At 28.4% G+C, this 13,244-nt stretch overlaps 1 protein-coding gene across 7 annotated transcripts in view; it reads right to left on the bottom strand.

Moving 5' to 3' along the window:
- The window catches only part of LOC100202714 (SLAIN motif-containing protein 2), a 45,971-nt gene that overhangs the window by 29,994 nt on the left and 2,733 nt on the right, over positions 1-13,244 (bottom strand). For all 7 annotated transcript variants that reach the window (XM_065812973.1, XM_065812975.1, XM_065812971.1 and 4 more), the window contains exons 2-3: positions 5,569-5,720; positions 4,742-4,852 (exon numbers count right to left, since the gene is read on the bottom strand). In XM_065812973.1, coding sequence (XP_065669045.1) covers positions 4,742-4,852; positions 5,569-5,720 — 263 coding nt within the window. The remainder of the gene's footprint in view (positions 1-4,741; positions 4,853-5,568; positions 5,721-13,244) is intronic.

The raw sequence follows: 13,244 nt of genomic DNA on the forward strand, positions 1-13,244 counted from the left end.
CTGAATTAATGATTTAAACTGAATATTCATTACTAAGAATACAAAGAAGATTGTTTTAAACATTCGTCTGCTTAGTATTAAACAATTTGTTTAATGAAACAATTTTTAAAAATTAAATTTTAAAACATTAAACAATTTGTTTAATGAAACACTATTATAAGAATTATCAAATTTACATAAAATGAGTTTTTAATAAATATACAGTGGGATGCAAAAAAAAAAGCCACACTAGCATTTTTTCCTAATTTTAAGTATATATAATGTATAAGGAAGCAAAACTAAAAAAATTGGATGTGGTAGTGAAAAATCTTGGACAGAAAGGGTATGTTTATATAAACACTAATATTTATTCAAATAAGATCTTTAAAAAACAGATTAATGCAAACACATTTAATATTTTAGAAAACAACTAACAGATATAGAAATTGCTGCTGCTGACCAAGGTGAGTCTCACAGAAGTATTGGAAAACATTTCAAACAACAAAACTCAACTATTAGTAGATTGGTGAAGAAATATAAGCACACTGGTACAGCTGAAAGGTCTGTTGGATCTGGGAGAAAGCCTAAAACATCAAAAAAGGAAGATCACTATATTCTTAATGCCGTCAAAAAAGATTGTAAAATCATGTTTTGAGATAAAACTAGATTTGAACTTGATTTTGAATAGGCAGAAGTTATTTGGAGCGATGAGTCTCCTTTTGTGTTGTTTTATAATGGTGGATCTCACTGCTGGAAATTAATTTGGGAAAAGTTTAACCCCCAAACATGCAAGGCAACCATTAAACATGATAAAAAGATTAATGTTTGGGGTTGTTTTAGTGCACACAAAGTTGGAAAACTTTACCGGGTGGAGGGTACCATGGACCAGCATTTGTATCACAAAATCATAGTATAGTAAGGATCAAGTATAGAAGGACTTTTCTCTAATAATTACTACATCTTTCAACAAGATAACAATCTCAAACATACGGCATGGTTGAATAAAAGATATCTAGAATCGAAATTGATACCAGTTATATCTGGCCAGCACAGTCTCCTGATTTAAATCCAATAGAAAATCTTTGGTCTATATTGGATTGAAAATTGCAAGATCATCGGGCAACAAATGAATATGAACTGTTCCAAATTCTTCTTGCTCTTTGGAATGCTTTACCAAATGACTTATTAAAAAGAATTGTAGATAGTATGCCTTCTAGATACGCAGAAGTCATAAGAAACAAAGGATGGCCAATTAAATACTAATACAGCTAAAACTTGAAAAATACTTTACAAATCCTAATTTCTTTTCATTACATGTAATGTACAATGATATTATATACATTTCTTTAAAAATTTTCCTGAATTATATTTATTATATGAGTTTAATACATTTGTTGTTGTGTTTTTTTATCAAAAAATTGAGTGTGGCTTTTTTTTTGCACCCCCTGTACATATATACATTTTTTTAATAATCCTATTATAAAAAAAAAGCGCAAGCAAGTGCAATTAGTAATTTTTAATTTATCTATAAAACATTTATTCATTTATTTGCAATTTTCTGCACAACTTACGAGAAAATAAATAAAAAGATTTAGAGAAAAATAAAACAAATTGACAAAGTGCAGATGAAAGAAAAACTGTTTATAGTTAAATACATAATTTATTATATATTATTATATTATTATTTAAATAATATATAATTTTTTTTTATTAAAATAGTAATAAAATAAGAACTTCAATCATTTAAGAAGATTTTAAAGATTCAAGGATTTTCACCATCGGTAAAATAAAATTAATTTAAATAAGTGAAGCAAAAAACTTAATGAAAATAAATTATGTTGTTGCGAATATGTTACATACCTTACATGAATATGTTTGTCAACAAAGCAAATTAAGGAGTTCAGGGTTGTTAAAGCAGAAAAATTACTGGTTTTTATTAATATGCAATAACTATTAAACAAAAGTTTTAACAACAATAAAGTTAATATACACTCGAATATATTATACATAGCAAAATTAATAATATAAAATTATTAATAAATTATTAATTTTTAAATACTGATTATATTGATATAAACTATTAATAAGTTTTTAATTCTTAATTATTCAATTATATTGATAAAAAATAAATTTATTGGAAGGTTTTTGAAACACAGATAAAAACCATTGAAAAATAAAAGGATTTAAAAAAAATTTTAACTTCTTTTCCCTTACAAACTTTTTGCTTTTTACTTTAACTTCTTTTCGCTTACAAACTTTTTGCTTTTTACTTTAACTTCTTTTCGCTTACAAACTTTTTGCTTTTTACTTTAACTTCTTTTCCCTTACAAACTTTTTGCTTTTTACCTTAACTTCTTTTCCCTTACAAACTTTTTGCTTTTTACTTTAACTTCTTTTCGCTTACAAACTTTTTGCTTTTTACTTTAACTTCTTTTCGCTTACAAACTTTTTGCTTTTTACTTTAACTTCTTTTCCCTTACAAACTTTTTGCTTTTTACTTTAACTTCTTTTCCCTTACAAACTTTTTGCTTTTTACTTTAACTTCTTTTCGCTTACAAACTTTTTGCTTTTTACTTTAACTTCTTTTCGCTTACAAACTTTTTGCTTTTTAATTTAACTTCTTTTCTCTTACAAACTTTTTGCTTTTTACTTTAACTTCTTTTCCCTTACAAACTTTTTGCTTTTTACTTTAACTTCTTTTCCCTTACAAACTTTTTGCTTTTTACCTTAACTTCTTTTCCCTTACAAACTTTTTGCTTTTTACTTTAACTTCTTTTCGCTTACAAACTTTTTGCTTTTTAATTTAACTTCTTTTCTCTTACAAACTTTTTGCTTTTTACTTTAACTTCTTTTCCCTTACAAACTTTTTGCTTTTTACTTTAACTTCTTTTCCCTTACAAACTTTTTGCTTTTTACCTTAACTTCTTTTCCCTTACAAACTTTTTGCTTTTTACTTTAACTTCTTTTCGCTTACAAACTTTTTGCTTTTTACTTTAACTTCTTTTCGCTTACAAACTTTTTGCTTTTTACTTTAACTTCTTTTCGCTTACAAACTTTTTGCTTTTTACTTTAACTTCTTTTCCCTTACAAACTTTTTGCTTTAACTTTTTGCTTTTTACGACCTGCAATTAAAGTAGCGTATAATAATCAAGAAAAAAAGTTTAAACTTTTTCAAAATTTAAATAATTTTATTTAATTTTAGTATATGCTTTTTCCATGTAACATCCTGATTATTTGTCAAACTTTTTCAATCGGTCAACCATGACTGGCATGAATTCATCTTGGGAAGTCAAAATAGCATTTGTAGTCATTTCAGTGGTCATTGACCATTGACTGGCTGTTATTTTCCACGCTGGCTACCATCATTCCCAAAAACGTCTTTTTTAATCCCAGTAATACCCTTAGTTTCATTTATTATATTTTTTTGACTTAAAAAAATTCTGAATTCATTTTCCTATCTTATTTTCGAGATGATTGATCTAAGTTAAAAGATACTTGCAACTCATCTACAGGTAAACATCTATTAGCAAAGCAAATGTCAATAACTCTTTTATTTAAATACCAGGTGTTTTTGAAGTGATTTTTCGTAGGGAAAATGTAGGTTAGTAGATTTCTCTCAGTTGGAGACATAATTCAGAATATTGTATTATTTAACTAATAACACGATTTAGCAAAGGTTCTATTGCTTGGATCTTTAATAAACTGCGAAACATAAAGTATTTAGATATAATTTTCTCTATATTTAGTTGTTTTTTTATAACAGTTTTTGCCTAATATACAATTCATAAATATAATGTATTAATAACTTATCATTTAACATACATAACATTAAAAAACAACATTAACATTTAGAACAGTAACTGCATATCACAACAATGACAACTTTTTTTTCCAAACTAATTTTAAGCTGTTCTTCATCAAGTTTTAAAAATAATATTTTTAGCTGTTTCTAATTATTTTATTAAAAAAAAATAATTTAAAGAGCCTTATTTTGCATAAATCTTGAAATTTCAGAAACTTTATGTATGTATGTATGAATTTGTAGTTAGGTCAGTATCGCTGAATGCTGACTAAACTGCAAATTTAAAAGTGTCTGAGGTTGGCACAAGATCAGCAGTTTTTGTTGACTTTATTTTTATGTTGTTATGGTGAAACCTTTGTTTTTGAAATTTTGTGCAGACCTTATGCTTAACCAAATAGTTTAAGGTCTGCAATAACCTTATTTTTTCTAATTCCAAGGGCTGTATGTGTGTGTGTGTGTGCGTGTGGGTGTGTGTGTGTGTGTGTGTGTGGGTGAGTGTGTGTGTGTCTGTGTGTGTGTGTGTATATATATATAAACAATTTTAAAATGTATTCTACAAAATAGAGTGCTCAATGTTCTTAAAAGAACAGAGCAATTATAAATTAGTAGAAAATCACTTAACATGATTTTCTACAAATTTATATATATATATATATATATATATATATATATATATATATATATATATATATATATATATATATATATATATATATAAATATATATATATATATATTTATATATATATATATATAAATATATATATATATATTTATATATATATATATTTATATATATATATAGTTTTTAATTGATAGCACTAAAATTAATACTCAAAGAACAGTTTTGAAGCACACACCATTAAAATATTATTGAGTGTAAAACCAAAATATTAGCATAACTAATTTCAAAAAAAGCAGAACAATTAAAAAATTTTTTTAAAACTTACAATAATCTTACCATCAAAATCCCAGTCAAGGCTCATTGAACTCCCAAAGTCTTTCATTTTATTTGTTTTTGATATTTTCCTATTTTCATAACTATCTTTGCGACGTGCAGAGTTGTATTGCTCTAAAACCAAATAATGTCTAATGCATTGTAAAATGTAAAAAAAAAAAAATTATGTTATGATCTTGTTACCTTTTGTAAAAAATTTTTATTAATTGGTGCTTTTTAAAATAAAAATTTTGCTTTTTAACATATCTTTTTTAACCTCTTTTTTAAGGTATCTTTTTTAACATATCTTTTTAACATATCTCTTTTATCATATCTTCTTAACATATCTTTTTTAACATATCTTTTTAACATATCTCTTTTAATATTTCTTTTTTTTTAACCGAAATTGAATTTAAGATTGAGATTAAAACTTTACTTCTTTTTTTATATGTGCAAATCAATATTTAAGATTAAAGGTTAACAATCACTAATACATGTGCAAATCAATATTTAACATTAAAGGTTAACAATCACTAATCATTTGCAAATCAATATTCAAGATTAAAGGTTAACAATCACTAATACATGTGCAAATCAATATTTAAAATCAAAGGTTAACAATTACTAATATATGTGCAAATCAATATTTAAGATTAAAGGTTATCAATTACTAATATATGTGCAAATCAATATTTAAGATTAAAGGTTAACAGTCATTAATATATGTGCAAATCAATATTTAAGATTAAAGGTTAACAATTACTAATATATGTGCAAATCAATATTTAAGATTAAAGGTTAACAACCACTAATAGATAAAGATTTTGATAAGGTAAATAATTCAATAAAACCTTTTCTACTCTCTATTCCTATTACTTCAAGTCTTGCAGAGAGAGATCCTCTTATTCTTAATAATTCAGGGGTTGATACATTCTCTTTCAACCAAATTTCTGTATTTTTGCTGCGTTGCGGTGTTGATATTTTCGTTGGAGATTGATACAACCTAAACAAGAAATATACTATAAATAAAAATTACTTACGTTACATAAAACAAGGTTTTTACAGATTATATGTATATTAGGGTGGTGGTAAAAACAACTTATTTTAAAAATGTCAGCTGACAACCCCTAAATGTGTTTTATATAAAATAATACTGGATTTAAAAAATTTTTGAATAAAAAATATTTTTACGGGTGCCACAAGGCCCTTATACATCAAACAGGTTCCTAATATTATTAAAAAAAAAGTTTTTCAAAAGTATGTCATGTTGGGTCTCAAATGATGCAAAAATATATAAAAATTTCAAAAATATGAATCATTTTATAAATATATTATTATTTTAGATTTTAGTAAATAGAAAATGACATTTTTTAATTTATAACAAAAAAAAGGGAATTTAACAAGATTTTCATAAAACAATGATTATTTTTGAAATTTTTACATAATTTTGCTTCATTTGAGCCCCAACATGATATACTTTTGAAAAACTTTTTTTATAATATTAGGAACCTGTTTGATGTATTTGTGGCCTTGTGGCACCCGTAAAAATATTTTTTATTCAAAAATTTTTTAAATCCAGTATTATTTTATTATATAAAACACATTTAGGGGTTGTCAGCTGACATTTTTAAAATAAGTTGTTTTTAGCACCACCCTAATATATATATATTTTTTAATAATTCTATATATAATTCTTAAAGAAAAAAATAAGAAATTCTTATCTTATAAACATAATTTTTAGCAGAACACAGATAAAACAATTTTAATCCTAGTGTGGCTTGCTGTCAAATGCGCATTTTTTAACAGATGTTTTATCATAATTTCAATACTTATATAAGTTTTATACTATGGTGACAAATAGACGGAAACCTCATTAGGGATCATCCACAAATGTCACTCAATTTTTGACCTTATTTACTTCTTCCTGTCACATTATTGTAATTCTTTAGTAAAAATTTCTATATGAGTTGTCACAGAACCACTAACCCCTACCCTCCTTCTCTAAAGCGTGATGTAATTTATGGACGACCCTTTATTGATAAATCGAAATTTACAAGATTATTTAAAGGTTCAGCACACCTGTTTCCTTAGTTGCTAATGTTAGCCCATTCTTCTGTTGTTTATCTAACATACCTTGAGTATCTTTTATTCTTAACTTTTTTATGTTATTTGTAATGCACTGTCTCCAAAAAGTTTCCTACTTTTACCTCTAAATTTTTCTCTTGAAACTAGCATTAAAAATAAAAAATCAAATCTTGGCTGGATTTGGTTTAAACAGCACACGTCTCCTGAGAAGGCTTGTTAGGTGTTTAATTGTTTCCTAAATTTATACTTTTAGTTTTTTTGAATTTTTATATAGTTTAGTTTTTTAGAATCTTAATAATTAAATGTTGAAAAAGTTTAATATTATTTTAACACCACCAGATTCATCATCTTTAAACTAAAATCATTAAAAAATGTTCAAAATCAAAAATTTATCTGCCAAGTAATACTACTCAAGTATTAGTTATTATTATTGTTTTTTTTTTTAATAGCAAAAAAGATTAACTGGAGAAAATATTAGAGTTTTAAAATGCGATATGTTTACTCTAGCTTTTTGCTCTAGCCTTTGAGGTTTTATGAGTTAATTTTATTTAATCTAAATTTTTTAGTAAAATTTTAAATCTACAAAATGCTTTTTCTCTAAAACATGAAGATGGAAAAATAATTTATTAAAAATTAGAAGTAAAAAATTATTTTTATGTTATACTAATAACCACCATTTGATTATTTTTTCCCTTTAGCACAAAAATATATTAAAACAATTTTTAAAAACTGATGTTTATCATTTTATGAAATGCTTCTAAAATAGTTACTAATGTAAAAGAAGGTCAAAAATTGTTTTTTAAATATACATAAAATAGAATATTTAATAAGGTTAACGTTTTTACTTATTTGTAAAAATAAGTAAAAACGATAAGTCCAAATTGACTGAAAAAAATAAAAATGATAACTTTATGTTTATTCAAAAATCATTCATTTATTGTAATGATTTTGCAAAATTTAGGAGGGTAATATTATAGTTCAAAGAAAAAATTTAAAATGAAATACACTGGAAAGAAAAATATTCTTAGTTAAAAATACAATAGTAGAAAGTAATAATTAACTAAGCACTTTTTTCAAGTATGAAAAAAAGTATCCATCGCTGGCATGATGACACTAGACATCCATGGCATCATGGACACCAGAATTCATTGCTATTACAAGACTTAATAAGTAAAGCTAAAAGAAAAAGTATTTAATTATAAGTAATAAAGATATATTAATTTAAGCAATAAGCAATTGTCTTCTTAGTACTAAGTATTCAGTTTGCTCACTCACATTCACTCACATTTGATTTCTTATTTTCCACGCTGTATATATATATATACATATATATATATATATATATATATATATATATATATATATATATATATATATATATATATATATGCTACTGGTAACATGTACCCTGCTACTAAGTAAGATGTAACCTACTAAATAAGATGTAACCTGCTACTGGTAATATGTAACCCAATACAATCTGCTTCATGTCCTGCTGCCTTGTAGGATAAGTCTTTTTAGGCAAAGGCTATGAGATGCCAACTTCAACTTATAAGACTCCCTGCCTTGGGGCTCTTGGTTGAGTAAAGACTAGAGATGATGTCTCAAAACAATACTCATCTTAGGCAGATGTTAAATGCATCCAGTTACTGTCTTGTAGAAGGCCTTCTAGAATAAGACTTAAGAGGTAAACAGAATCCATGTGTTGACCAGCCTCGCACCCCTTTTTCATCTATTAGACTGGCGCAGATGTATTTTTACTACCTTGTTTCCAGTTTAGGATGTTGAATGCTGGATCTTCTTGACTCAATGCATGAGTTTAGCTTGTGTCTCCATTTTTATGACTAGGCAACTCATTCTATCATATCCTAATGAGGATACAGCTCTAAAACTCAGTTTTATGGTTCTGAAGCTGGGTGGTAGTCAGGTTTCCCGAACTCTGTGGTACCTCTCTCAGAGAAGCTGATTCTATCAACAGCTGAAAAATATCAAAGTATTAACAGCGCCATGAAACGCAGGGACAGTGTCCCTGTTTGTACTTTTGGTATGCATTGCCAAGGCCACATTTGGAGCCTTTGATACGACTTTGAGTTTACTAATAGTGATGAGGCAATTGCTTGGGCTATTAAACAGTGTACTGAGTATTATCTATGCTTTGAGTCAAGTTCTTTAACAAATTTTAAAATGAATAAAGTACCAAAAACTATAAAACACAAAAAACCATCATCATCACCAAGTTCTCTAAACCTATCATTCACTAATATTCGTGGTCTTCAAAGTAACTTTTCTTCTGTTGAATCTTACATCTTGCAAAGTTCACCAGACCTACTTGCTCTTTGTGAGACTAATTTGAGTTCAGCTGTCTCATCTTGTGATCTTAGTGTTGATAGTTATCTTCCTTTAATTCGTAAAGACTCCAATAGTCACATGCTTGGTCTGAGAATTTACATTCGTAAGAATTCACCCATTAGTCAGGAAACTAGGTTTGAATCAACAGACTATTCTTTTATGTGCTTTCGTTTAGCACCACTTCACTCTATTGCCTTTCTCTTTGTTCTATATCACTCTCCTTCATCTCAAGACTGCACTCTTTTTGATGTTATTTCTGATCATATTGACCGAGCCCTCTCTCTTTATCCATCAGCTAATATTGTTGTCGGTGACTTTAATGCTAACCATACTGAATGGCTTGGCTAATATTGTTCTCGGTGACTTTAATGCTAAGTTTCTCCACATTCACCTTTGGGTACTTCTGGTCACAGTTTGATCTCTCTAAAACTATTATCTCACTCTTCCTCATCATCTGAATCCCCCTGTCATTGTACCTCTTACAACTACCTTAAAGGTGACTGGGACTCTTGTCGTGATTTTCTTTGTGATGGCCCTTGGGTAGAAATCTTTTGTCTTCCTGTTGACAAATGTGCTTCTTACATAATTTCGTGGATTCAGGCTGGTGTGCAATCTTTTATTCCCAATCAACAATTCCAGGTCAAGCCTCACTCTTCTCCATGGTTTTCCTCATATTGTGCTGCTGTGATTGCCAATCGAAACCATTACTTCCATATCTATCAACAAAACAATTCTCCAGAAAACAGATGTCTGTTTATTACTGCTAGAAACCACTGTAAAAAGGTTTTTTCTAACGCCAAAGCCCGCTATTCTCAGGTCATGAAATCTCGTATCTCATCACAAAAATTAGGCTCTCGTGACTTCTGGAGAATCTTTAATAGTATCAATAATAAGGGCAAATCTTTAATTCCACTTCTCTTGTGTGGTTCAGACTTTGCCAAGCCACCTAAAGACAAGTCTGAATTGTTTGCTAAGAACTTTTCAACAATATTATCTCTTGATTCCACTAATTGTGTTCTACCTGATATTGCCAACAAACAGGTTGATCCATTGCTTGACATTTGTATCACTCCAGGTTCTGTATCTAAAGTGATTTCCTGCTTAGACTCTTCTACAGCTTATGGCCCCGACAACATACCTGCTATAGTCTTGCAGAAGTGTTCTCTGGAGCTGTCATCTATACTCTCAAAACTAATCAACAAGTGCTTATCAGAGTCTTGTTTTCCAGCCTACTGGAAAATAGCATCCGTTATCCCTATTTTCAAAAATTCTGGAGAGCGATCTGATTCGTCTAACTACCATCCCATGAGTCTTATTCCTATTATAAGCAAAGTTTTTTAATCTTTAATTAACAAACACTTAATTTCTCATCTTGAATCTAATAACTTTCTTTCTGACCACTAATATGGATTTCGATCTTCTCATTCTACAACTGATTTGCTAACAGTAATAACCGATAGGCTTTACCATGCATTAGATAGAGGTGGAGATGTAAAGGCTATCACTCTTGACATTTCTAAAGCTTTTGATAAAGTTTGGCATGCTGGTCTTCTCCATAAGCCTTCTTCTTATGGTGTATCTGGGAACATCTTTAAGATTATTGAACTCTTTCTTTCCAATCGCAGTATAAAAGTTGTCCTTGATGGATAGCACTCTTCTTCTTATTCTGTAACTTCAGGGGTAGCTCAAGATTCTATCCTTGGCCCTATACTCTTTTTAATTTACATTAACAATCTTCCAGATATTCTCACATCTAAGGTGGCATTGTTCACTGATGATACTACCATTTATTCTTGTCATGATAAGAAGCCAACACTCTCTGATTGCTTGGAGGGGGCATTTGAGCTTGAAAAGGATCTCGATTCTGCTACAGCATAGGGGTCACAGTGGCTGGTTAACTTTAATTCAGATAAAACTCAATTTTTTTCAGCCTATTATTATCGCAATAATTTAGATCTTCCAATATTTATGAACGGTAATGTACTCGATGAGTCATCTACCCTTTATCTTCTAAGATTAACTCTTACTTCCAATCTTTTCTGGAAAGGTTGCATCTCTTTATCGAGCTTGACACTTTCTTACTCCAGATTCTATTCTCTATATTTCTATCTCTATAAATCTCAAATCCGGCCTTGTATGGAATACTGTTTCCATATCTGAGGTGGTTCTTCTATTGATGCCCTTTCTCTTTTAGACAAGGTGCAAAAATGCATAGTAAACATAGTTGGACCAGCTCTTGCAGCCAACCTTCAACCATTGTCACATTGTCATAATGTTGCTTCTCTTTCTCTTTTCTACAAATACTATAATGGCCACTGCTCTAAAGAGCTAGTGTCTCTTGTGCCATCTACTAAAATTCATTCTCATGTTACTCGTCATTCAATTAAGTCTCATCCTTTTTCTGTGACTGTTCCTAAGTGCTCCAAAAATTCTTATTTGTCTAGCTTTTTTTCTCGAACATCAGTTCTTAGGAATTCAGTTCCTTCATTTTACTTTCCTGATTCATATAATTTACAATCCTTTAAGTTGTCTGTCAATCGTAACTTCCAACTCTAAATAGTGGTTGCTTGCAGCCTTGTTGGAAGTGAAGATGTTTAAAAAAAATTATAGATATATATTTATATATATATATATATATATATATATATATATATATATATATATATATATATATATATATATATATATATATATATATATAACGGTACTATTTGGAACATTAAAAGTCACATTACTATATATATATATATATATATATATATATATATATATATATATATATAACGGTACTATTTGGAACATTAAAAGTCACATTACTATATATATATATATATATATATATATATATATATATATATATATATATATATATATATATATATATATATATATATATATATATGGTAGTGGTGTAATGATAGAATGCTCGCTTTATAAGTGAGAGGTTAAGAGTTCGATTTGTCACCACGTCCCTGGTAGTACCGCGCTTAACTTGTTTCTTCGTGCAGCAGCCTTGTTTGTCAACGTTCGTGTTTCAGAGTTATAGAGTTGGGGAGGGTTATAACCACAAGTAGCCTCCTCATCTGTTGTGGTCTTCTTGGCCTTGGGGAGGTGAATTACAAAAAAAAAATTTTATATATATATATATATATATATATATATATACTGTTAGATAAGGTAATATGGCCACTTTAGTATATTTATCAGTTATTTGCTAAAATCTGCTAAAGTTTTAAAGAAGCAGTGTCCTACACTACAAACTTTTTATAGCACAATTTTAACCTGACATTTTAATGTCTGTTACAAAAAAATTAAAATAATAATACTCTTGTTGTTGAATGTTTTTTGAATATCATATTTTTATACCTTTTCAGATTTTAAAAACACTAACTATTGCCAAACTAATACTTGAAGAGCAATTTGGCAAAATTTTAACTAGACCTCTATGGGCTACTTAGGTAAGTGCATTTTTATGCTCAAAGCATTTACCTTAAGGTAAGTGGGGTAAATAGGTTATTTTGAAAATTGGGGTAATATGGCCACTTATTGATTTAATTGATAAATTTATCCATTTTTCTGTATAGAAAGATTACAGACACAGTAACTACCCCATAAAGCAAGTGGACAAGGCTATGAAGGCTATTGCTGCTGGTATTTCAGTTAAAAGGATCTTTGAGACCAACAAAGCTTCAAGATCAACTCTTAGAAACTATGTATGTGGTAAGACTGAAAATAGTCAGACACCTTATTGAACTGCTATTTCTGCTGAGTAAGAGCTTGTCATTACTCAAAATTGAGCAATGACAAAGCACTTTATACCCAGGATGAAGAACTTTGGGATCTGACTGCATTAAAACAATTCATCAAATGTATTTAAAAAAAATACATTTGATGAATTGTTTTAATGCAGAACTTCTCTTGGCAAGATTAGACTTTCTGATTTTTTGAAAAGGAAACACAACCTAACCTTTACAGATAATTGGTCAGAGCCATGCAGCTGCAAGTGAAGCACAGCTTATTGTTGTTTTTTTTCAACAATCTACACAACCTAATCAAGAACATTGTCCTTCTAATGTAATCAAAAACATTGTCC

The sequence above is a fragment of the Hydra vulgaris genome, chromosome 12 (genome assembly GCF_038396675.1).
Source record: "Hydra vulgaris chromosome 12, alternate assembly HydraT2T_AEP".
Classification (NCBI taxonomy): Eukaryota; Metazoa; Cnidaria; class Hydrozoa; order Anthoathecata; family Hydridae; genus Hydra; species Hydra vulgaris.